The sequence below is a fragment of the Copidosoma floridanum genome, unplaced genomic scaffold (genome assembly GCF_036245765.1).
Source record: "Copidosoma floridanum isolate Cflo_tuat_1 unplaced genomic scaffold, Cflo_Japanese_pri ptg000001l, whole genome shotgun sequence".
Taxonomy (NCBI): Eukaryota; Metazoa; Arthropoda; class Insecta; order Hymenoptera; family Encyrtidae; genus Copidosoma; species Copidosoma floridanum.
This window is the reverse complement of record NW_028321878.1, coordinates 6401035-6426017: the sequence shown is the minus strand read 5'-3', so window position 1 is coordinate 6426017 and position 24983 is coordinate 6401035. Positions and strand designations below refer to the sequence as shown.

The 24983-nt window shown below is 45.2% G+C and overlaps 1 protein-coding gene across 2 annotated transcripts in view; it reads right to left on the bottom strand.

Annotated features, from left to right (window-relative positions):
* LOC106644366 (GTPase-activating Rap/Ran-GAP domain-like protein 3) overlaps positions 1-24983 on the bottom strand; it is a 29015-nt gene that overhangs the window by 2586 nt on the left and 1446 nt on the right. The window contains exons 2-14 of one of the 2 annotated variants that reach the window (XM_089594105.1): positions 15234-15627; positions 6695-6761; positions 6125-6232; positions 5067-5148; positions 4367-4485; positions 4239-4303; positions 4087-4153; positions 3914-4016; positions 3685-3783; positions 2914-3126; positions 1799-2079; positions 810-1095; positions 303-727 (exon numbers count right to left, since the gene is read on the bottom strand). In XM_089594105.1, the coding sequence (XP_089450231.1) occupies positions 303-727; positions 810-1095; positions 1799-2079; positions 2914-3126; positions 3685-3783; positions 3914-4016; positions 4087-4153; positions 4239-4303; positions 4367-4485; positions 5067-5148; positions 6125-6232; positions 6695-6761; positions 15234-15562 (2244 nt within the window). In that variant the 5' untranslated portion in view covers positions 15563-15627. Of the gene's footprint in view, positions 1-302; positions 731-809; positions 1096-1798; positions 2080-2913; positions 3127-3684; positions 3784-3913; positions 4017-4086; positions 4154-4238; positions 4304-4366; positions 4486-5066; positions 5149-6124; positions 6233-6694; positions 6762-15233; positions 15628-24983 lie in introns of both variants that reach the window. The other variant, XM_089594108.1, reaches the window with a different exon arrangement.

Below are 24983 nucleotides of genomic sequence, written 5' to 3'. Positions count from 1 at the left end.
TTTGTTGATTTGAAATTTGATTTGATCTCTGTGTCGTGGTATAATTTCGTGCACATGGAGAGACACGTAATACCGCGTTCATCATTATACTCGTCCCGTGGCAGCGTTAATCTCGAGCGGATTATACAGCCCGTGCCCATAAATTGCCCAAAATCGCGAGAGAGAGAGATACCCATCAGATGACCTATACTGACGAACCTGCGAGAATTGTGTTTCTCCGGTTTTGGCGTGCGGCTGTTATAGTTAAATCCGCAGAGAAAAAAAAAAACGGAAAAAAGAAAAAAAGGCAAAAAAGGAGTTACCATCCTTAGGTGCGAGCCACCGGGTCTCGTGAGGCAGTAGAGGTGGCAGCCCTTGGTGCGCTCGAGCCTGCGCTGCTTCGTCTGTGCTCGCGTCCTCACGCTCGGCCTGCGCGTCCTCGCAGAGTCGGGCGGTGACTCGTCCTCCTCGTCCTCCTCATCCTCCTCCTGCCCCTCTGAATTACCAATCACCGAGGACGTGCTGTTATTGTTATTGTTGTTGTTGTTGTTGTTGTGGTTGTTGTGGTTGTTGTGGTTGTTGATGGTGGTGGCAGCGTCGGCCTCGAGTTCGCTCAACCGGAACACGTGGACGTTGCAGTCCTTGCCCTTGTCGCCCGCCCGAAAGAGCAGGATCCCGTGTTGCTCGACCACGTTCAGCTGCTTTATTTGCACGCTCTTGTCGAAGAGCAGCCGGTGCGTCATGCTATCTGCTTGGGAGGGTGAGCGCGCTAAAGTTGACTACTTTTTTCCCCTTTTTTTTTCTTTTTTTCTTTTTTTTTTGGATTTTACCTTCGACGAGGTAGGTGCCGTTCTCGCTGGCCAGTACGAGCCGCCCGTCCGACCATATGTCGCCGCAGACGACTTCGTAGGGGAAATCCGGGTAGATGCACGTCGGCTCCCAAGGTCTCGGCTTCAGGGGACCAACGGTAGCCAACGATGTCGGTGCCAAGCCGTGCACTATGGCCTCGAGCTTCAGGGCTTGGCCCACCCGCACCATCTCCACGGCACGCGTCTCCTCGCGCCTACGCCCCGGTGTCTCCACCACGTCCGACAAAGCCCGCCGATTCAGCATGCTCTGGTTTTATTCGTTACGTATGTAATTATTAGTATTATTTTTTTTTTTTTTTACTTTGCCATATACGGGATCAAGGGGTCAATTTGCTCGTTTTACCCCGAGATTGAAGCGCACATCCAACACAATACCGCGCAATCGACATGCACGGGCTTATTGCTGTACAAATGACGATTCTAATCTAATGACGCGATCGACTAATCGAGTTCATTGTTTACTTCTCGTTCGTCGATCCGTATCGACTCATCCGAATGACATTTTCATTTGCAGTCGCGCACACGCGTACTATTTGTGCGGGGTGAAATAAATGAATCGCGGGCGTATGAATTATTGTCGAGCATAAAACGCGACTTGTAAAACAGGAGTAAAAAAAGAATACGATTCGGTTTTGCACGCGTGGGTGGTAGGGGGAGAAAAAAAAGAGCGAAATGGGATCCAGCGTGGGTTTGGCTGTGGAATTTGAAATGTAAATTAATACACGTGACCTGGAACGGCGGCCCGCGGAAAGTTTTTCGGGACAAATTCGATCATGGAAATGCGAGGTGCAACCGAAGGGCCGTAGGGGGGTGGAAAAACAAAATTATGTCCATCAAGCGCGCCGATGTGACGGAGGAAAAAAAGAAAAAAAATCCATTCCTTCTTCCGAAGTTGGGGTACTCCCTCCCCGCCTCGACAAGAAAATTAACGGGAAAAGAGGGTAACTCACGTTGCTCTTGCCGTCTTGCGTGTGCTCCTGGTACATGTCCCTGAGGAGCGTGTCTAGCGTGCGCTCGCGTTTCCTCGAGAAGGTGGGCGTGTCGAAGGTCGCCTTCTCGCCGTTAATGAGCTTGACGAGGAGAAATTCCCGGAAGTTGTTCGCGTCCTCGAACAGGGGTGGACATGGCAGGCTCGGGCCGAACAGGGGCACGTTCTCGTCGCAGTAGATGGCGATCCGCCAGCCCGTGGTCTCCTCGTCCAGGCTCTCGCTTGTCACCACGGCGAACACGTCTGCAAGTTTTCGCTATTATTATATTTCACTCCGTTGGATCTTTTTCCTTCCTCCGGCCATGTCTGACGCTGCCGATCCGAGGGTGTTACAGTCAAGCGTTTACTGTAGCTGAAATTCCTATTTCTCATCAAATGCGTTATAGTTATGGTATTTATTCGACGACTGACCCAAGGAGGCTGTAGAGAGCACCACATTTTACACGCTTGCGTTACGCGTGAGAATCCGTGACAGCCAAGTTTTTTTACTCTGCAGCCTTTTTACCGTTTATTCCGTTTTTTCCCGTTCAAAAGTGCCTTGGTGCACCACTTGGACTAAGTTGGTCTTCCAATAATTGTCAACGCAACCGCGATGTATTTTATAAACTACAGAAATTTCGACTACACGCTCCAAACGTTTTCGTTTAGATTCGAGGATGTAATATACTGCCACGACAACAATAAGAAAGATAAGGCTGCCCGTACGTGGATACTTTATATTCCTCTTTGTTACGTCGAAAAAAAATTAATATCCGACGAGGATTACCGAGTGAAAGTACAAAAGGAGAGAAATTTTTTTTATTTTTTGAGATACCGAAGAAACGTTTGATTTAACGATTGAATTTTATGTTGTTCGAGCTTTGCCATCCGGAATAACGTGCGACGCACGAGAAGCCGCGTCAAATTCAATGAGATCCTCTCATTGCAGAGGCCACGCAGTGACCAGCGATGACGTCAACTCATTGACATACAACTCATGGGTATCATGGCCAAGAAGCACGCCTGTGCACAATATGTATGTACGCAGAGCAGAATATACTTCATATATATGTGTGTGGGGGCATTATCGGCACTTACGCGTGAATTGGCTTTTGATGCAGTTGGGATTGAAGGTGTCGAGTAGGCTCGCATCGTCGGTGTAAATGATGTTGACTATGTCGTTGCCGATGTGACGCTTGCGCTCGAGCTGCTGGGGATTGTCCTTCGAGTGGGGCAACAGTGTCGACACGTGGTACATCACCTCGTGGCCCGCGTACACCGTGTATACGCTCTCCTTGCCGGTCATGTCACCTGCGACATTTTTATCATTTCGCGTTGTTTTTTTTTTCGATGGATTTATACCGCTCGTTCTTTTTTGATTTGAAATGCATCACAAACGTTATTCAAAATTATTCTACCGGATTGACGGGTGCCCTAATCTCCATTTGCTCCAACCTTTACGCATATTTCACTTTACTGTACGTTAACATCCAAATGTAACCATCGTAAATCTATTAAAATAAAAAAAAATAAATAAAAAATAGAAAACACGTATTTCACCAGTCTCGCCGTATGGCCAATTTGTATTTTTATTCCAGTTATTTCGTACCTTGAATCGCTTGAGAGTATTTTAAAAAGTACGTTTTAATTACTTGAATTCGTGCAGCTAAAACAAATAACGTGATCCTACGCGGAGGGACAGATGGTCAGCTCGTTATTGTTCGACGAAGGCTACGATAGCTGTACGGTATTACTATTATAATGTTTATCCTGCTATCTTTCAAATAATGCCAACAAAAAAAGGTTGGAAAAGGCAATCGACGAAAGTATAACGTAGGGAAAAAATTGTTTGGAATTTCGATCGCTCACCTTTCACGTCGAGTCCACCTCGAAACTTGTCCCAGCCTCGCAGTCGAATTTTTTGGCCCAGCACCTCGAGGAACTTGTCGAACCCCAGACTACCGGTTTCTGCGTTTTATGGTTTCAATCATGTATAATTTCAATTAAAAAAAAAAAAAAAAACGAATCAAAAACGAGTCTTTTTTTCAAAAGGATTTCAAAGATAAATAATAAAAAAAGAATAAGACAAAATATTAACCATTGGACAGCATCTCGTCGTCGGACATTTGGCCCTCTTTCGCGTAGATGACCCCGAACTTAAAGTTCACCGAGCCCTCTTGCTCCTCCAAAAGTAACAGGTCCTGAAAGCACACACAAATCGCGAATGTCGAAAGATTTGTCCAATACGCCAAAGTCAGCATCACCACCCACCTTTTGAATTTCGGGGGACGTGACCTCTCTGGGGCCCTTTTCGAGTTTCTCGATGCCAAAGTAGTTGCTGAAAGAAATCGAAAGCTATATGATCCATCTATCAAAGCCCCCCCCCCAATATGAGACTCCCCGAACGAGAAAAAAATATTTACCTGAGGATCTGCCTGACGGTCATCGACCTGTTGGACGAGTACGGCAGGGATATCTTCTGGGCGCCCTGTCAACGGAGACCCGCGCGTTACTGTTTGTCCCAAACAAAAAAGGAAAAAAAGAAGCTCACCGTGCGCCGCCAGAGTATCACTCGGTAGTGAGGGACGCACTGATCGCCACCCTCGCTTATCACCACCGAGAGGAACAGAGGGTTGCGCTCCTGATCCGAGGCCACGTAGTTCTGGTGCACTGGTCCGAGCGAGCCACGTGTAAAAGAAAAAACCGAGTAGTCGGGTAGCCCAAATGAATCGGGAAACAGGTTACTCTCTCCACGGTGATGGATCGCAGGATAGGATAGGTAAATCGAATGTGTTGAACGCGTGTAAATGGCAATCAACGGAACAAACGAACCGAGAGAGTACACGATAACGTGCCTTCCGTATACATACGTGGTGTATACACACACGTACACGTGTAGCGCCGGTCGAGCAGTAATTATTATTAACGCTCGGCCTCTGCGCCCCGTTTTTATGGCTCGGCCGTTACTCGACTCGCGCTTCAATATCAGCCATCTCTCCCTGTCCGTGCAACATATACGTACAGCAAAATGTACAAAAAGGGCCGAGCTCCCGTTTGAACCCCGCGATTACGTGTATATACATACGTGGAGCAAAGGAAGAGAAGTGGGGGCGGGGGGGGGGTATTTTTCGAAAAGGGTGCACAGAGAGTGTCCTCGATCGGAAATATGTATGAGGCTGAAAGCAAGCAGAGGTAGGTATGCGGAGAAAAAAGGGAGACATTGGAGACGTAAACGGGGGTGAAATACTCACGTTTGCCGAGGAAATACTTGAAGTACCAGCGCGTTTGGTATTCGGGATTCTCCAGTACCGGGGTGCTCGGTGACCCGAACATCTGCGCACACGCGGTTACCATGTCATTATACACATACATAATATATATATATATACACCATACAAGACGAAGGACTCTGGATCTCGTGCGTCGGGGGATGGAAAAAAGGGTGGGGGGGGAGCGCGTGTGGTATTTTTCCTGGTGGGCGCGGATTCATTGCCGGCGTGTTTCCTCGGGCGTACGGGGGGAGAGAGAACCCGTGCAGGCCACTCGGGTTTTCACGCTCGGCTGGATCACGTGCTCGGCCGTTTTATTGTCCCGGCGACGCTTTCTCGCAAATTATACGAGTATAGGTACGTGTCGCAGTTCCCGAGTGCAGCTCGGCCGGGGCTGACTTTTTTTTCTTTTCTTTACGGCTTCGATTTGCCGGGGCATTGGTGGACGTTTCAGGAGGAAAACGGATTCCGAGTATCGGTCGAGAAAAAAAAAAAAAAAAAAAAACCAGGTCGAATCGGAGCGAAAAACGTAAGAAAATATAGACTCGAGGAGGGCAAGGCTTCGAGGCTCGTTCTTATTATGTTTGATATGAAAAAAAAGAGTTTTCAAGCTCCATACGCGGTGTTCCCTCCTTGCTTTTTATATGGAGTTGGCTGTGCAGTGCGTGGGCCGACGGCTGCCAGAGATTACCAAGAAAATCCGGCTTACGCCCCCGCGCGTTGCCCTGCACCTGCATTGGTATTATGATGTACTTGGTCGTGGCAGCGACACGGAGAGAAAATAAAAACTCGGTCCGAGAGTTGTTTTTTTTTTTTTGAAGAAAAAAAAAATAGAGGTCCCACGGCTTATTCGTATACGCGAAAGAAAAGAAAAGGAAATGTTGAATAGAACGCGTAATCCGCTATTCCTTTCCACAATATGGAATGTACCATATATTATATACTCCAGGGTATGCCAAACCGAAATTGCTCACCTCCGTATATGTGGTACATGGGTGCGCGCACACGTATAGTTATAGTAGCTATTGACGCATACTGACCTCCTCCTTTTCGCCGGGCGAGTCGCCGTTCTCGACCCGGAAGCGCCGGCCGTCCATGCCATCCTGCTCGACTTGTGGTAGCTGCGAACATAATCGACGCCCCTTTAGCTATATATATATAACCACAAGTTGGTATACCTAAGCGTACAAAAGACGCTTTACCACCCGTACCGTTGGAGTATTCGGTCACCACTTTTTTCGGACTCTTTGTGCTAATATACGTTAATATCTATAGGATAATGGAGCATTTGGGAACGTTATTTACTCGTGTCCAAAGTCTTGTGTAAAAAAACATTTATTTTTTTTATTCTTATGATCACGGAGCATATCGTCCTTTTCGCGATATACAACGATTTAAAGTATTCGATTATCATGAATATCCAACTTAGAGGATAGCCATTTGTAAAATAAATGTCCATATAAGCGTGTGGCGAAGCATTGTACGGCTGGAAATAAATAATACAACCAGGTGATACTTTTTGAAAGAGGGGGAAAAAAAACAAAAAAAAAAAACAAAAAAAGAGACCACGTTCTTCAAGAAACAAGATGACAACGCACGACGTGACTTACCATTTCGACGCTGCCGTAGCATCTTCGTGACAGGACGCCTCGTCGCGAGACCGTGTCCGTCGAAGATCTGCAAAATAAAGCAAAAAAAAAAATCTCTCTCTCTCTCTCTTTCTTCCACATGTCCAACTGCTGTGATGCAAGCAATGAAATAATCAATCGCAAGATTCTCAGAGCCAAGGTTCCGATTCAAGGGATACACAAGTGACTTTTGTCACTCGTTCACACGAATAAAGCTAACGAAGCTGCCGTTGTACGACCGTCGAATCCTTATATGCATGAGGCTGGCTGTATAAGTAAGGGCTGTATATACGTGTACATCAGCGGATAATACCAGACACTGCGTCCTTTGGACGGGTTTAATTGAAAGAAAAAGGGTAGGCAGGGGGATACACGTGTATGCAGATCCGTGTGGATATACATATATACGTGGGTACTTTGGGGGGAAAAGAGGCTCTCTTCTCGCGAGTACTTTAGCTGCCGGTCTCTCAAGAATGTTCTACTTTCGGGAAAGGACCTCGACTTTGACACACACACACACACACACACCTACAGGGTATAATATTATATACCCACGTAGATAAATATAAATATGTGTGTGTTCACGAGGATCCATGTAACTCAATAATGCAACTCACGTATATATGTGTATCGTGTTGGGTGCTGTCGATACACAGACGAGATTTTGACGCGCAGTAAGCGTGTCCTTCGTGATTTTCCGATCGACTGGCCGCGTTACGTACTTGTTTATATTACACGCAAGGGGTGCAAGCGCGGAATGTTTGTCCCGTTGTCTCGTGTGCTTTGCGTATATACGTAGGTACTTATACAGGGCTTCACTGCTCGCTCCTTTATACTGCAATCGGACGCGCGTTGGCGTCGCTTGTTTGTGTTCGTCGATACACTGTACTCGTTGCCATTTGCACCAGTTACCACACACGTTGTACATCTACCTATATGTGTGTGTTACACCGATGATTGATGGTGAAAATGTAATTTTCGCGCGGTAGGCCATCACGGGGTATGTCGATACTGCAATTGATTGTCACAACTTGATGCAACGAGGATACCCGTGGTGCACCGAGAAAAAAAGAAAAAAAAAGTAATGTGCGTATACTGTACGTTTAATTTCCTCGAGATGCTTTTTTCCAGAGCGAGCTCACGAGAACAAGCAGCCAAAAGGCCTCGCGGAGGGAGCTTGCAAGCTCTACCAGCTCTCTTTGACCCTTTGATCGAAAACAGGCAGGGTTCGTCATGCAAGCCTTTTTGCCCCTGCATTTCTTATTATTTTTCAATGGCGGGATTAAAAGAGGACCAAGCCTTTGTACCCTTCGCCTCGTACCTGGAATATACACAATACACGCGCACGGGGCAATAAGGGCGGCGGGGAACATTAATTACGGGCGTGCTTGGGGGCTTCGTGGGTGTGTACAGTTGCGAGTTTCTCGGTAAGATTACCAAGTTCGAGTTTCAATGATGCCACCTACGCGCCGGGGCTTCCGATACACCAGCATGGTAGTGGTGCACTTGACGCGCGCTCCTACCCGTGGATTAATTAACTTTGCCCGTGGCACTCGTTTTTTTTTTTTTTTTTTTTTTTCCTCTCCACCCAATCGAGCGCTTTGCCCGTAAAAAAATTACTCCCGCCCCCTTTGTGCATTGTAATGGCTATCGTAAACAGAAGCCACTTTCCATGTGTAGGTGTATATAATTTATCGTTCCGCTATTCTTTTGTGGCACTTTTGCGCCACTGCTTGAAATGCAAATATATGTATACGAGCGATCAACGCTTTTATTCCCCGTTTACAGACGCCCCGCGGGGCCGTTTTTCCCTTTTTTCTGCCTTGGCGTTCTTTTTCTTTGCTCCTGTCTCGCGTAAATCACAACTGTAACAGGCGCAAAGACCACGGCAGTTCATGGAGCACTTGTCGCGACTCTCTCTCTTCGCGGAACCACCCCTACTTTGTTAGTTCCTGCGCTTTGACCTCTATAATGCACAGCATAATTGTTTTCCGCAAAAAGGGGCAACGCGTGCCCTCCTGAAATTAAAAGTGCAAGCGCCAACATAGTCTCGTGTATACATCAATTTGAACGTTCAAAATTACCTGTTCAATTACTCGCTCGTAGGGGGACGTTATCGCAGGCTGCCCGTGAAAGCTCGTGCGCAGTTGCGTTGAACAAATTTCCGCGCTCGCTATCGCTTTCTGGTTGTAGTGGAAAGGGGCGAGGGAGGGAAGCAATTTCCACGTCGTACTTATCAGCCGGTGCCTATATGAAATTTCAAGTGCGCCCCCTCCCCTCCCTGGTTATGTATATGTATCGTGCGTACACCGCCCGCGCGTGTGAATTTGCGCCTCGGCTTATAATCGACCGGGCGTCCCTCCTCCTCCTCCTCCTCCTCCCATTCACGCTAATTTCGATTATGTATTAGGTGGTGTGCGTATACCGTGTGCGCGCATCAGAGGTGTATACGGGTGAGCGAGCATTAATTATTCAGAGCGGCGTTGTTCGCGCACGCACGCACGCGTGCACGCACGATGACATGTATGCGTGCTGTTTTGTTGTATCTCGGTCAAGTCCTCGCTACACGGGTCAACGTGTTTTACACAAGATAGAGGCCTAATCTTCGTTCCACGTTGGTTGGCCTCTTTTGAATTGCTGTTTTTTTTTTTTTTTTTTTTTTTTGTTGTTATTTTTTTTTGTACAAATGTTGGTCTTGCGTGTGGAAGAGTGTGATGCTTTTTCTCGAAATCTGTTGTTTTACTTGTGTGATTTTTCATTAAAACTTGCGCCGAACGAACGTGACGGCCTCTAATGCCTTCATTTCGAGAAGCGGGGCAATAACTGAGGGGGTCATACTTAATTGCTGCAAGTGAAGGTAATTGCTTTTCTTTTTCATTCTTCCGTGTACAATTGTAACAACAACGACGCCCTGCTCCCGTGCCAAATGACGCCAAGGCGCACCCATTTTTAACGAAAGTTTAATCTTTCATCTTTCCTTGTGATATTGACCCACTAAAAAAAAGGGGCAACGCTGGCACTGAGCTTTTCGAATGTTTGGCCATTTTTTCGGTATTTCACGAGTGAAGTGTTACAAAATAATATCTATGGGTTTTTCCACAGTTTTTACCCTACACTCTTTTTTTTTTACCCAAAAGCAAAAGTTGAAAACCAGAGGATAAGCTGTTTCGTACTGCCTATAGCTCGTGCAATAGTCCCCTGCAATTAAACACAGATGAATGTTTACGCTACTTTGTTTTTTCAATGAAAAAAAAGCCATACTTGAAATTGAAAACCGAGATATTGATGTTTTTTTAAAAACTCCAAACCTTTTGTTTTCCGTACAATGTATGAACTATATCTGCAAAACCGAGTTCTCGATGCATTTGCTTCCAATCGCCCATCCGGTCGATCGAAAACAAAATTCGCAAAGTCCATCCGCAGCAGAGTCTTTTGCGACACGCATCGAGAGAGACAGAGTCGTCGGAGCTTTCGACCCTGTTTCGAAATTGGAACGACGCGACGCCGGGCGACTTTCGTCGCGTGTATAGGTATACACGTGTGGGTGCCGCAGCTGGGAGAGGTCACCGGAGGGAAGACGAGCGGAAGCAGGAGGATGGACGAGGTAATATTTCACTCCCGAATCGAGGAGCCTTTTTTTATCCTTACTCGGATCGTTTTGGCGTATTGGCGTCCGCGTACCTTATATTTTGATACATCCATGCATGGTCACGCGATCGAGGTGTGTTTGGTGATCCTTTGATTGTCGTACGTGTCTATACGTATAGACAAAGAAGACTACTTGCTTCCAAGTCAAACGGCAAGTGCCAGCTACGTGAATTTGAAAACCAGCCAAGTCCTACTTTCCTTTTTTTTTCTCTTTTGTTTTTGCTACTCTCTTAGGTCATGGTACACATTGTACGCAAACTGAGACAATGAGGGGACCTTTACATTTTATACTCATGGCGGTGGTAGAGTCCTGAAAGTTGATTTGGAACGAGAGTAAAAAGCTCTTGCGATTAGATGGACGCGCGAAGCTTGATCCGTTTTGATGCGAAAGAAAGGTGTCTGGTCTCGTGGCTACGGATGCCGCGAACAACGTTTCATCCCAGATTTTTTCGTAAACAGGTAACTTATCATGTTTCAAGTGCTCCAGAGGGCGATGCGTTATTTACCGCGGCACCGCGGCGCCCGCAAACTTTCGAGAGCCTCCAAAGTTAAACTTCCAAGAAGAAGTCCCGGATATTACTTTCCCTCCGCCCGACTCTTTACTCGCTGGACTATGAATTTTACGCAATACTTACGCATGTGCTTCTAATTCTTTCTCAAATAGTGTGCCTTTCATACAGTTTTACGTATCTACAGACTTGGACGCAATTCTTTTTTTAAACATTTTGGGAAAAAATTTTGTTTTACTCTGCATAAGAGTACTCACTTGGCTGAAACCTCTGTCACCTTCATCGTGGCTCGTGGATGGTTCAAAAATTATGAGAAAAAAAAAAAGTCCCCATGGTTGTGTAAGTTTTTTTTACAGCCACTCTGACGAACTGTGGGTTATATATGTATATGGCATAACGACGGCATTGATCTGTGTGTTTTTCTGCATGTACATGCTATTCGTTATTGGCATGTCAAAAGTGCCACCTCAGATTTATTGTGAATCAATCATTTACACATCAATAAAAACATCTTCTTTTGCATTGTTTTTTTTTTTTTTTACGTGTATATAACAATAGCATATAATATACATGCAGTATAAAACAGCAAAGCAGAGCTCGTTATACGCACAGTTCGTCAGAATGGCTGTGAAATAAAATAATAATAATAATAAAATAAAAACATTGAAAATTGAAAAAATATCAGTACCCAAGTCTAAGCGTCGGGATGAATCATCTCTCGGAAGCTTTAATATTTTAATGACACACAGAAAGGAACTGAGTGTTTTTTTTTATTTACCGTTATTATTATCTCCGCAGTGAATTGTAATTAAAAATTTCAACTTGACGACCCAAATCTCGAAAACTCATTATAAAAGTAAAACCAAGTTAAGTGTATTTATTAGAGTCTTATTCTCCCTCTATACCCGTTTACCCGAAACGTTAATATTTAAGGTCCAAAGTTTGATAAAGATAAACACCGTAGCAGAGTAGCGGTACGATCGTCATCCCAGCAGCGTGAAATTCAACTTTTACCCTACAAATTTATATTACCCGCAGAACTGAAAGTCGTGGCGGAGATCATTCGCCTTGGGGGACGCGGTTGGCACGAAAACACGTTAAAACATTTTTTTCTTCAATATTACGTCCAATCTTAGTTACCATCGCGGGTTATCTCTTCAGAGGATCAGCGTCGTCGTCGAGCAATCGTGTGGTGGTATACATTTTCGAGAAATTGCCAAGTTTTCTTTTAATACATCAACACGTAAGTAAGTACACGTCTTTTCAAATAAGCATTTTTGTAAAATTTTGTATGATTAAAAAAGTTCAAGTAGTAACACTCGAGTTTCGTCAGACGTAAAAATCGTTTTGGCGTTATTTCGCTTTAAAGTCGCCTCAATGCGATTTCTCGCGTGTGTACATGTACACTCTAGACAAAAATGGCTCGATTCAATTCAAGTAGGCGTGTGTACACACACACACACGTATAAATAAACTCAAAGAACGAGAGACCGGAAAGTTTATGGAGCGCAATGAATAGCACCTCTTATTCTTCTTCCACTACTACTTTTTTTCATCTCTTCACGAAAATACCCTCGTTTCTCAGTGCCAAGTGCGCTCACGCCCTCAAACTTGGGCTATGCAAAAACCCACGATGACCCAGTGTTCTCTCTCTCTCTCTCTCTCTCGATACTATTACCCCGCCACCCCCGAATCATAAGCAATTTCAGCGTAAAAAGTAAAAAAAAAAAAAAAAGAAGTCACGAACCAGCCCTTTATTTTTTAACCTTAACTTTGACGGCTGGCCCCCTACCTCGTTCCCTTCTAACGCTATCACGGCCAGCGTGTAAATATCTGGGTTAATGAGAAACGCGCGATAGTTCGCCTCAGTACCCTCTTACTTCAACACACACGCGCATGCATACACATGCACACGTCGTTTGCGGTAGGTGGGCTTTTAAAGACTCTCCGGTATAGCTGATGTTCGCGCGCACGTAACACCTGTGAGGCGCACGCACGTATACACACTCGCCCGCTCCCGTGGTCTTTTCGGGCTGCTGATGATGCTTCGCGTAACAAATAAGCGGGTAACCTCGATCGAAGAGAATTTTATGATCACTGCGTCACACACGAACCCTCGATTCTTCACCCCGTGCACGGCATTATTTGCCAGCCAAATCTTTGTTCCCGAATCGAGCGAGTTTTCAAAGGGTTTTCGAGCTTCTTTTTTTTCTCTCCGAGTTTTGCAAGCAGACACATTAGGGACTGTAGTGGATATCGCTTTCATTCAATTTTTTGCGAATATACGCAATGTATTTTTCATTATAAACAAATATTGTTCAATCACTACTTATAACACAGTGCTCATCAAAATTTTGTCCAGCAAAAACTTTAAACCATACAATTGGAAAAATAATTTATTTATATGCACAAAAAAATAAAAGTATTTGATATTTGATTTAAAATGCTTTACAAGTTAATACGTCTTATTTGTCAAAGAAAAAATTTTTTTTTCTCATTATTTTTGTATAATTCAGCTCATGTTTGGCTCTGACGCATAATAATAAATACACAGTCGTATCTTTGGATGCGTCACCGGGAAACGAGAGCAATACATTTTTTTTTCTTTGTCTTGTTTTTTTTGTTGTTGTCCGCGCATCGGAAGGGACCTATAAAACTATAATTTATTCAGCGCAGGGTAGAAACGAGTCGTCACAGGCACGATTGTATATACTTACGCGTTGTAATGCACGGGCGCGTCCCCCCCAGACGTGTGTAATGTATACAACACCACCCCGAGATTTACGAACTCCATAAAAAAGACCGAGTGTGTATACCTATTCCTCCCGACGCCTTTCAGATTTCTGCGCATCAAAAATCGGTGGAGTGTATAGGTGTGGGGGCGAGGCCGGGAGGGGATCAAAAGCCCACGCGCCCTTTGTTATCACCGCCGTCACGTCCAACGAATCAGCCAGCCAGACGTTTTTTACAAGGAAAGTCGTTCGTGGCGGATTGTTCTCCTCCGCTGCAGCGCTTGAGCTTTTCACGGCTTCTTTCCACAGCTGCCGCTTTGGTGACACAGACCAGAGGGTGGCTTCAATGCGATTTCGGATTTTTTCAGGAGAAACTCGCCTTGTTCCTCCCAAAGGCTCTCGGAGGTACTTTACACACGTGTGTGCGTACATTCATGTGAATGTTCTCGGGACGCATCGACTTGGAAAACCATCGAGATTTTCTCCCAGCTCCCGAGCTTTCGAAGTACTGCCTTTATACGTTACGTTCCGAGTCGAAGGTCCTTTTGTTCGCACGACAACCGAATTCTCTTTGAGCAGGTGTACAAAGAAATATTTCTAACGTTACGCGCCATTCCTTTCTGGCAAACAAACAAACAACCAAACAAAAAAAAAACAAAAAATCGACGGCTACAAGTAGGTGCAGTGTATGGAGTATAAATGAGCAACGAGTGACGTCATCAGCTAATGACAGAACGACGAGCACCAGCATCGGGTGGTTAATTAAAAACTCGGCTGGCTTTTTTCGACTTTGTACCCATGGGTACCTGTACTGTGTGTTAAAAGAAAAGGTCACGTATCGGCGAGCACAGTTGTGCCGTTCCACTTTGACTCTCCACGGGCGTGCAGAGAGTCATCGCACGATTGCCGCGGTATTAGCCTATTATATAACGAGGCTGTGGGAGAACCGGAGAGTATATATACGAGTAAAACGTTGTACGGTTGCTGCATTTGACGAAAAAAAAAAAATATGTATGATTTGGCACACACAAAGTTTCTGGTATCGAGCGGCTCTGCTGTTTGTGTGCGGCGGGAGGGCGTACTCGGGTCGTTGAAATTAATGGTCCTTAGAACTAATGATGGCCATATTAGCTGCTCGTGCGTGCGTGTACTTACGTATTTACGAGAAATTTTGAGAGGGTACGTTTTCACTCGATACACTTAAGGTATAGGCGAGAAACAGAAGCGGGGCTCTACGTGTACTCGCCGTTTGGTACAAATCGCTCGATTTAAAAAAGGGGGCCAAACTGTAGTTGCATGTACACATATACATGATCAGATTTGAAGGCTTTGTAACATGTTTTCACTTGGCTTGTACACATATCGATTAGAATTTGATTTTGTTTTCGCCCCGCGGGAAGATACTTTCTCTCATTGATGATCGTATACAGTGTTACCGATTATCAAATAGAAGAAGTTCATCGATTTTACGTTTCAAGTGTTTTTTATGTGCTCAATCAATTTGATAACAACATTATAGCTGATTATTTCTTGATGATTTTTTACTTCATACTCGCTTGATAATTTTTTAATATGAGATAACGCACCCTTTGAATGCGATTCATGAAAAAAAAAAAAAAAAAACCAACGTACACGTGGTGGCTGGCTCGGCGATTGAGGTGCCTCAGTTGGGACGAGGTGAGCACGGGCATGTAAACGGATCTCGAGCGATCCCTCACGACATTGATGGTAGGTATGCCCTCGTCGTCGCTGCAGTCGCGCTCGTAGCTCCCGGGATTGGCCGTCCCGACGCTGCCCCGTCTCACGCCGCGCCTCTTCTCGGCGTACAACTGCTGAACACCGGCGGGGGGTGACAGACAGCCTGGAGACGTGGCGCCGCTGCTCCCGTTGCTATTGTTCGCCGAGGAGCTGCTCGAGAGGCCCCTGAGCCGCGAGACCAACTTCATGTCCAGGCACAGCATGGCTGGGCGAACTTTACGTGCCGGACCAAGCACCGCCGCCCCGCTGCTTATTCCTCCTTTGCTGGCTGTCGAGTATAGAGCTTTTTTTGTTACCCACAGGCCCAAGGGGCGCTTTTGCGCGTTCGACGGATGCAGGGGGGCTTTCTCGGTTCGGAAAGCAGGTGGTCGGTGGGGCTCCTTTTTTTTTTCTCTCCTCTAACCTTTTCTGATACACTTTGCGATTGTTTTTCTCGTGGTACACATTACGGTAATGGAATATACTCCCTACCGTGGTACACAGCCTCTGGGCGCTATTATAACCTTACGGGCAAGTATAAAGATCTCCTCCCATCGGAAAACCGCAAGTAAAAAAGGGGCGAGGGGGGGAAGGAGAAATGAACTTATTGCACGGCTTAAACCTGATTATAACGAGTAATCGCAAGAAAGGAGCGCAAAAAGAGCAGTAGTATACCTTTGGACGGCCATATAATCTAATGAAAACGCTTCTCTCTCTCTTTTTTTTTCTTTTTTTTTTTTTTTTTTTTTTTCGGTTAACGAAGAAACTTTTTACTCGACCCATATTTTGCAAAGTCTGCACCCTCCCAACAACTTATTTCTCCTCGGCCTCGTGGCTTATGGTGTAGTTCTCTCGTTCCACCTATCACTTTCTCGTGACCTCCGTTTTGGTAACGCTACAGGTGCTCAACTGATACCGCACCATCATGAGCAGAGAAAAAAAATATATATATATATATATTTGTGTTTACATTCACCGATACGGAATACGCGTGCTCACGCAGGTAATTGAGAAATAATGTGTATACTCTCGAGCGAATGTATAGGGGGTATATAATATATAAGTACCTGTACAACCACACAATGAACCGGCGCTCTTTTACTCACCGTTTCTTTTTACTTTTCACGCGAAGCGACCTCCAACCACTGTCCCTCTTTTCCGATCTTTTGAATTTTTTTTTTTTTTTCTTTGTCGATTACGTTTTTCTTTTGCATTTAAATTCAGCTTAAAGCTTATACAACGCAAGCACTGCCCCCCCCCCCCCACTGAGCGTCCGTCTGTCTGTCTGGCTCTTGAAAAAAATATTCAATTTCTCGGAAAATCGACCTTGCCCAAAACATTTTTTTTTTTCATACCTCATTTTTTCGGCGTTTATCTCATCTACCAGCTGACGCGCGAGGAGACGGCCCCAGATGCGAGTTTGGCTGTATATATATGTATGTCGTGTTTATATAAATATAAAACATGTACACCCAACTTTTACCGATATTCGCGTTTTGTACGTATTTTTCTCACGAATTTTGTTTTCTCAGCACCCCCAACCCTCCCCGGCCCCAATTGTATTTATGTGTACTCTCTGGAGTTTTCCTCATCTCCCTGCATGTGCGATGTCGAAGGTGACGTCTGAATATTTCAGTGCTCCGAGCAGGGAGTCTTCACCGGTGTCCCATTTGAATACACGTGCGGTAACTCGATTTTGCTCGTTTTTTTTTTTTTTTTTTTTTTTTTTTTTTTTTGACGCCTGCTCACGGCGTGATGTTTCCATCAACAATCTCTGTACGTGCGACGAGTGGCGCTTGGATTTTCTCGACCTCCTTGGGGATCTCGCCAAACTTGCGATTTCAAAGAAATTCCCGATAAGAAAAAGCACCCCTACTCCACCAACTGGTACTTGGTGGTAAAGCGCTTGGATTACTTGTAGCGTCCGATTTTCCCTTTCGCAAAAGCACCTTCCACCTTCCGAGAGAAAGAAAGAGAGAGAGAGGAAAAAAAAATCTTTTTGACATTGTACGCACGCCAATACAAAGATAGTTTTGCGCCGATTTTTTGCACGAAACACGAAAAAAAAAAAAAGAAGAAAGCAAAAAAATTGTTCTATAGCTTTTTACAGTCACATGTGATACCTGAATCGCGTCACATCATCGATGGAAAAACTTTTAGCGGCTGTATGATTGATTTCGCTTTGGCTCAAAGCTCATTTATCACGACACGGCTTTCAATGGGGTTTGAGCAAAAGATAACCATCAAGTACATTGGGTGCACCAGCTGCACCAGTTTCCATGTAAATACCGGCTTTTACGTATAATAATAATAATAATAATAATAATAATAATAATACGGGGAGCGAGCAAAATTCACTTTCGATAATGTAAATAACGCTGCACCGATAAATCACCGTAATTAATGAACGCAAACAGCGCGTGGTCTACTTTCAAGATGCGTGTATAGGTATAATACTTATTTACACACACGAGCAAAAGAGACAAATGGACACGTGCATGTATACACATGACGTAGGCGAGGCGCGAAAATTAATCTCCGGCGTAGTAGTAAGTATACAAGGTATATATATACACGGAGCAACGGGTGGCATTTGACCTCCTCGGCTGGCCCCGTGTACACGTATATATAAGTACTATTTTTTATCTATTGTTCAATCGCACTTGTCGAGAGGTGCATATCATTAACCGGTGGCCTTCGAGAAAAAGAAGCCTCCTTTGTTTTTTTCTTCTCTCCTCGATCCCAGCAATCAAGAAAAGAACAAAAGGTCGGCTGAAAGGCCGCTCGAATTAATTTTCACGCCAGTACGTCCCCCTCGAAAGAGACTCTTTCAAAGTTGCGCACCCATTGACGAGAACTCGCGGGCTTCCCTTTCGTTATATCTCCCTTTATTGCCGCGTGTACGTATAGGTACACACAACCTCGAGACTTGGTGTTCAGCAGCCACGGCGGTAACTCGTAAGCATTGGACTGATGATTAACACCTTTAGCTCTCGAGAGAGAGGGATTCCACGATGTACATATATATATATATACGAGTTGAGAGTGGCGTTTGAATGTTGGCGCAGCTCGGAGCGTAGCATCGATGAATTACTTAAGCGCGCTCTCCTTCGGTCTGTCATCGGCATGCTCCCGCGAGAGCTCCAACTCACACAGGGTGGACAATTCGAGAATGGAGAATAATGTCAATATATAGCTGTACTGTATTGTATTCCGCTTCTGTTCTTAGCCCCCGATAATCACCTCGTCTCTCTTGCCCTATACGATCTATCAGTGCGTCTTGCATTCACACGTTTGTACACCTCCTTTTTCTTGTTTTATCCCCTCCATCATCGGTTTTTCATTGATTCGTGATCCGTGGACCGTGTACTCGTTTGGTCGGTGAAATAATATACGATTGTACCCACATGGTGTACCGTAAATATACCATCCCTCCAGCCGCTGCGGCATGCAACGTAATTCCGAGAAGGTCCCTTTAATCCGTCGTGACGACTCGGGTCCCGAGATGCGCGTCACGAGCCATTAACCCGCGAGGCCATCGGACACGAGCTAAAACGACCACATGTATACATATTCCGTTAACCGCTGAGCTGCTAGCCAAGTCGGATGAAACTCGGTTTATTCAGCCCCGACGCATCTTAAGGGGGCTCCTCGACTCCGGCGTTCAACGAGGCGTGTGTAAGAGAAGACGCCGCTGGTAATGGCCAAAAAAGAGTCCCTCCTCACCCTCCGGGGAATCAGGGGCGTCGGCTGTTTGTATGATACTACGCGGTGTCAACGAGTTTGGATCCAAGCGATTCGTTATTTGTTTGTTTTCGCTTCACTGCCCGATCCATCCATACCCTCCCGAAGGGGTGCGATGATGGCGCTTTCGAGAAGCAATTATCGTCGGCCCGCTGTACACGGCAGGGTGTTCGGTGGAAGCGATTTTGTTGTCCCTCGGCTGGCGATAAACACGCAAAAGCAACCTCATGAAATAATGGCTCTCCCGAGAAACCGCGTTTCACTGTGCGTTTGCTCGCACGCGCTCTGTGTAGACGGGGGAAGAAAAAAATAAATAAATAAACGCCCCACGCGTGAATACACACACAAATGCCGGGCGAAGCGAGTTGGGCTCTGCTCGGAATAATTTATCGAAGTAACATGGGCACGCGCGTGTCTTGAGCCCATCAAGTGTAGTACACCTACGCGTGTTTATCAAGTGCAAACAGGTATGATGATGGAGCGCGGCGCGTATTACTCAAAGTTTGACTAGTACTTGCTTTTGGTGTTTGTGAGAGAGAGAGAGAGAGAGAGAGAGCGATGATTATGTAATGCAGCACGAGAACAAACAACAATAGTCGCAGGAATCGAGTTTTCATCGATTCGATTCGGATGGACGCACCTCAACAAAACGCATGACCCGCGTGACGGATTTTGTGATACAATCGGAAAGGGAGGGTATACAATTGTATGGCTGCGGGGGTGGGTAGAAAAAGAAAGAAATAAACCAGCAGCGAAAATTCGTACAATATGCGCGATCGAATCTAAATCAATCCGAGCACTTTGCGAACAGTTGGAGCAAAGGAGCCTCGCCCGCGTTCCATTTCCAGTAACAATCGATTGTGCACGAATACATGGCGAGGAGGGTTGGGGGAGGAGGAAAGAAAAAGAAAAATAAGGAGGCCGAATGGAGAGGATGAAAGGCATATAGGGTGTAGCGGCAGAAGAGGAAGTAAGGGGACTACTCTGTCAGAGTCGATTATTGGCCGACGTGAATAGGTGCACGGCGAGTCCCTTCCGCTCGAATCAACCGGGTTCGTCTTTGCGTCTGCACTCGGTTGGTACTCTTTTGTTGGCACCTACAAGCTAAGGTATTTTATTCGTGTGTCGGGGATAAGTCAATTTCAACTTTTTTTTTTTTTTTTTGCTGTTGACGCGTTGGGCTGAAAGACGAAAAAAAAAAAACTATAGACGTCTTTTTTTGATATTCGTAGGTATAGATGTATCAAATTGGATCACGGAATAAACGAGACTGACACGGGAACAGCATTTTTTCTTTTCTTTTTTTACTTTGTTGGAACCAGATGTTTACTTTGCTTTATTTTCCGACTGAGATTATCCCAATGGGTTCTCAGAAAATATCGATTGGTTAGCTTTTATCTATATCTCGTGCACAAGATACAGAGATACAGCACACAAGAGCTAAAACGCAAATGTACTGCTATGTTTCAATGAAAAAAAAAAAAAAAAAAAAAAAAAAAAAGTATTTTGTTATAACGTGTAACAATAAACAAGTTTGGACGTTTGTAAGATTACCTCCCTACAACATAAAAGAAACAGTAAATAAACTGCGTATTTCGAAAATTAGTTTCAAAACGGTAAAAACTTTTGTACAAACAGTAAAACAAACTTCCCTGCCTTGTCATATAAGACTCATTAGGTAGACGTTCCCGAAAGAGTACGAGTTTGTGTGCTTGTTCTTACTTGATGTTATCAAAGTTTTTTTTTTCGTAACCCCGCCCCTCCTCGAATCAAGTAAATTACTGATCAATAGTAACCTCCGGTTTTGTTTTGACGATCGAGGTAAATAATAAATTTTCCTGCTAAAAGCAACTCACTCGGTAAAAAAAAAATTGCACAGGAGGAGGCGAGAGTAAACCCGTTCCGGGGGAACTATCTATTTTTCGACTCGGTCTATTTCCGTCGCGCTGCTCTCGAGGGTTGTTAAAACAGTCCCGCGTAGGCGGGGGACGAGTCTTCTTCTCCTTGCCGAGTTCACCTGCCACATTTGCAAATACACACCAACAACGGGACGCGCTCGGGATATAAATGCACACGCGCGTTTTATTAACACCCCCCTATAGTTATCTCCTGAAAGTATTTTCGTTTTTTCCTTTCCTGTGTCGAGTGAAAGAGGTTCCGGTGGGTCTGACGCGAATCGACTGTTACTACTGCCACCGATTTCCTATAGATTTTGCCTTTTGTTGACTGCCCCCCTCCCCCTTTGGGAGGTGAGAAAGTTTTAACAAAGTATCCACGAAGTTCTTTCAGCGATCCGTAGGATTAGGGAGGGCACTGTCAGTGCCAGAGCGCGTAAACTTGCGTTACGAGTTTCTGATCCGCGCGCGTATCGTCGAGGGATGAGTAGGAAATTGAGAAATACATCTGAGACGAATCTCTCGGTGGATCTTTCGGATGAATAGCGTAGCTCGTACGTTGTCGCAATTAATTTTTTCCACCCCCCCCCCATCCTTGACATTTAATCATCTCGAATTTCGCGTCCGTCGTACGTATGAATATATTTTTCTCTTTATCGGTCGTCGAAAATCCAATATTTTCTTTTTGCGCGTACAGAACGTAGCAATCCAGCGAAATACATTATGTCCAATATCACCGGAATTCTGTCGTCTCTTACGAGGTTTCGGGCTTCGTATTTAATAAAATACTCAGACATTGATCTCCTTTCCTAATTTCGTTGGCTTCCACGTACATTGTACCACACCCATCCATCCGTCATTTTTTTTCCATTCCCTACTCACGATTTTCTTTGCCGATGTTACACCAACAACAGTTGTCAACAAATGTCGATTTTTCTATCCGAATGTCAAGGGTCTAATTTATATTAACACGTTATTTAAGTAAAATGTTCATGCGGTGTCCTATTTTCCAAAGCTGATGTTCATGCCCTTATATTAATGCAGGTTCATCACACCCATTCACGTCTGTCCTTGTTGACCGTCTGCAACTGTTTACGTTCAATGTTTTCGCAAACTAGCCCCTACTCCCCCGTCCCTGTTTCGAGGCCTTCCAACTTACACGATGCGTATAGATGATGGTAGCGCGAACAAACCTTTGCACCCGAAATTTTCTTGCTCCACTTAGCTGAAGCCCCGTGCAATTAAAAACTCGTGAAACTATACCAACGAGTTTTGTCACGCCGTTTACTGCAACTCTGTACATCGCCGTTGGATTTGCATATCGTTTGCACGCCAAACGCCCTCTGATTACCCATACACGCGCGATTTTTAGTCAAAACAAGTTTCATAAAAAATAAACGCTCCCTTGAGTATGGCTTTCTTGTTGCTCGTCGCGATTAAAATCCAGGGAACGAGAGGAAAAAACAAAATAAATAAAAAAATAAATAAAAAAAGACGGAAATAGCGTGCAAACACACCTGCGTTCGTTAGTTACCGATTCCATTATCGAGTCCCACGTACGAATCGCGTTATAGCACGAAAGGGCCACTATACGCGTCGAGTTATCTCTGGTGAGCCATCGACCTCTGTATTTGTACGAACACGCGATCGAGTAGGGCATAAACATTTATTCGCACCAAAAGAAGAAGAAAAAAAAAAAAAAAAAAAAAGGAAGTAAGGAAGGAGCTCGAATGAAGAATAAATGTACACCCCCGGACGCCGAGATTTTCTCGCACACGCGCCGACTTTTCGAGACTTTTCTCTCTTTTTTTCTTTTATATTCTCGAGCCGTGTGCTTTTGTCCGACACGTGTCTGCAGGTACATCGACCGGCCAAGGGTCTTTGTGTTGACAAGTAAACGAGCGCTCTCTCCCCCCATGTGTAGGTACAGCGACAACAACGGTGGGGGGGGGAGTCATTGTTGTAACTCTGCTTCGCCTCCTCGAGTATTATCATAGCAGCGAGTCTGAGGGTACGTAGCTGTATACTATCTCGGGAAAAAGGGTATGTACGCGTACACATGAGTGGCTGCTGCTTCAAGCTCCTCGTCGTTGTTGCCAACGAAAACAGAGACCCTCGGAGGGTCGAAGTAAGGTGCACAGGGCGAACGTGACGGGGAGCCCCGGAATATACACGAATTTCGTCAAACTCTCGCGAGTAGTCGGATTTTTTTATTTATTTTTTTCTTTTAATATGCATCGAGTAGGTGGGAAATTACAGTGTCATTCTACACAGGGATTTTAACGTTTCAATTTTTCATTAAACGGCGTGTAATAATCACACCCGTCTTTCAACGGAAAATGGCACGCGCACCTACGAAACAGCGAACTTCCGTTGCCTCTGCCTTTCGCTAAAGTTTGACAAGCTTTACACGCCGTGTATACACGCGTAAGCCATAAATCTCGATTGTGCAGTTACATGCAAAATCCTCGTGCGTATCTACGTCAGTCAATCCGAAGTGCGCCCGGCAAGGTTGTATACGCGAGAGCCCCCCCACACAAGTGTTGTACGTAAATCCTAGGATTCGCAAATAAAGCGTTGTCGCGTGCAGCTGCGCGACACCCCCTCCCCCGCCTTGTAGCCCTTTGAGCATCAATTCCTTGGAATCGCAGCTGTCCCTGTTTCGCGACTATGGTGCGATTAGTTGTTGTACACAACTCCCCCCTCCAAGTCATCCTTTAGCTCGTTAACCTTGTTTTTTTTTCTTTGCTATGGTCGGATGATGAGATTTAGAGCCGTGCCGGGGGGGATTTAATACCAGCCGGGAGACAAAGCGAAGCTCCTCGGAAGACGAATTGCCGCTCTAAGGCGCTGAGCTTTCGAACGAGAGCTTTTGCCGTCCTCTTTTTTTTCCGGGTTGGGGAGCTTTGCGTCCTCGTGCCTGTTTTGGGAATTGAATTTGATGGGGGTACGTTGGATGAATCCAAGTTGATTTTTTACCTGCGAAATGAGACCGGGAAATCGAAATGTGGAATTTAATGCACGTGTTACGCATGTGGGTATCGCGAGGGTGTATTTTTTTTTTTTTTTTTCTTGTGCCAACTTCCGGGCTGGACCGCAATGGTTTTGAAAAATAACATTGGGTCGGTGATCGCAGGAAGGGCAAATGAAAAGTATAGACAAAAAAATTGTCCTCTAGACTGAAAAAGGATAAAGCTTGACTTTCGGTGAAAGAAAAAAGGCGATGATAATAACGCGGATGAGTACGTTCTCGAGTGAGGGAAAAAAAAAAAACAAGGGCAAAATCCCGAAAGTAGAACTGGAGAGGAGCCGATTATCCCCACTCCGACATCATCACCACCAATGTACTGTTGTAACCGCAGCGATTACCCTCGAAACGTATAGGGGGTGCGATAAAAGGTGTCGGCTCTTGAAACTTCGTGCCCCGAAATTACAGAGTCAGAGGGAGAAGAAGAGCGCCTCTATTAGAGCAAAGTAGCGTGTCCGCGCCCCGGGGTTTTCGGTTGATTTTCAAGGACCATCACCAGCACCGGCATCCACAGATCGAGGGTAACCCAGTTCAAGCATCGTCTTCCGCGGGTCGCGGCCAATTTGCCTCCGCTTGTCTACCTACGGACGCCTACGTGTACGGCCGCTTGTGTATTTTCGTGGCGATTTATTTTTAGCTTTGAAAATCTGTAATCGTCTCTCTCTCTCTTTCAGGCGCTGAAATCGCTGTTGTTCGCTCTCAAGAGCTTGCAAGCTCGCCTCTATACGCACATATGCAACTTTTTCGTACAAAGTCACCGGCATTGTTGTCGTCACGGCATGTTAAAGAAAAAAACAACCCGTGCTCTTTTTTTTTTTTTTTTTTCGAGAGTAAAAAGTTGAGGGAGCGCTGCTCAGTTGTGTGTATAAAAGCAGCTTGGCTTCGCTTAATTGTTAAACTTTTCTCCGTGGGCGAGCGAAATAATAGAATTCCACGAGAGAGAGAGAGAGAAGGCACTTGTGTATTTTCTCTCTCGAT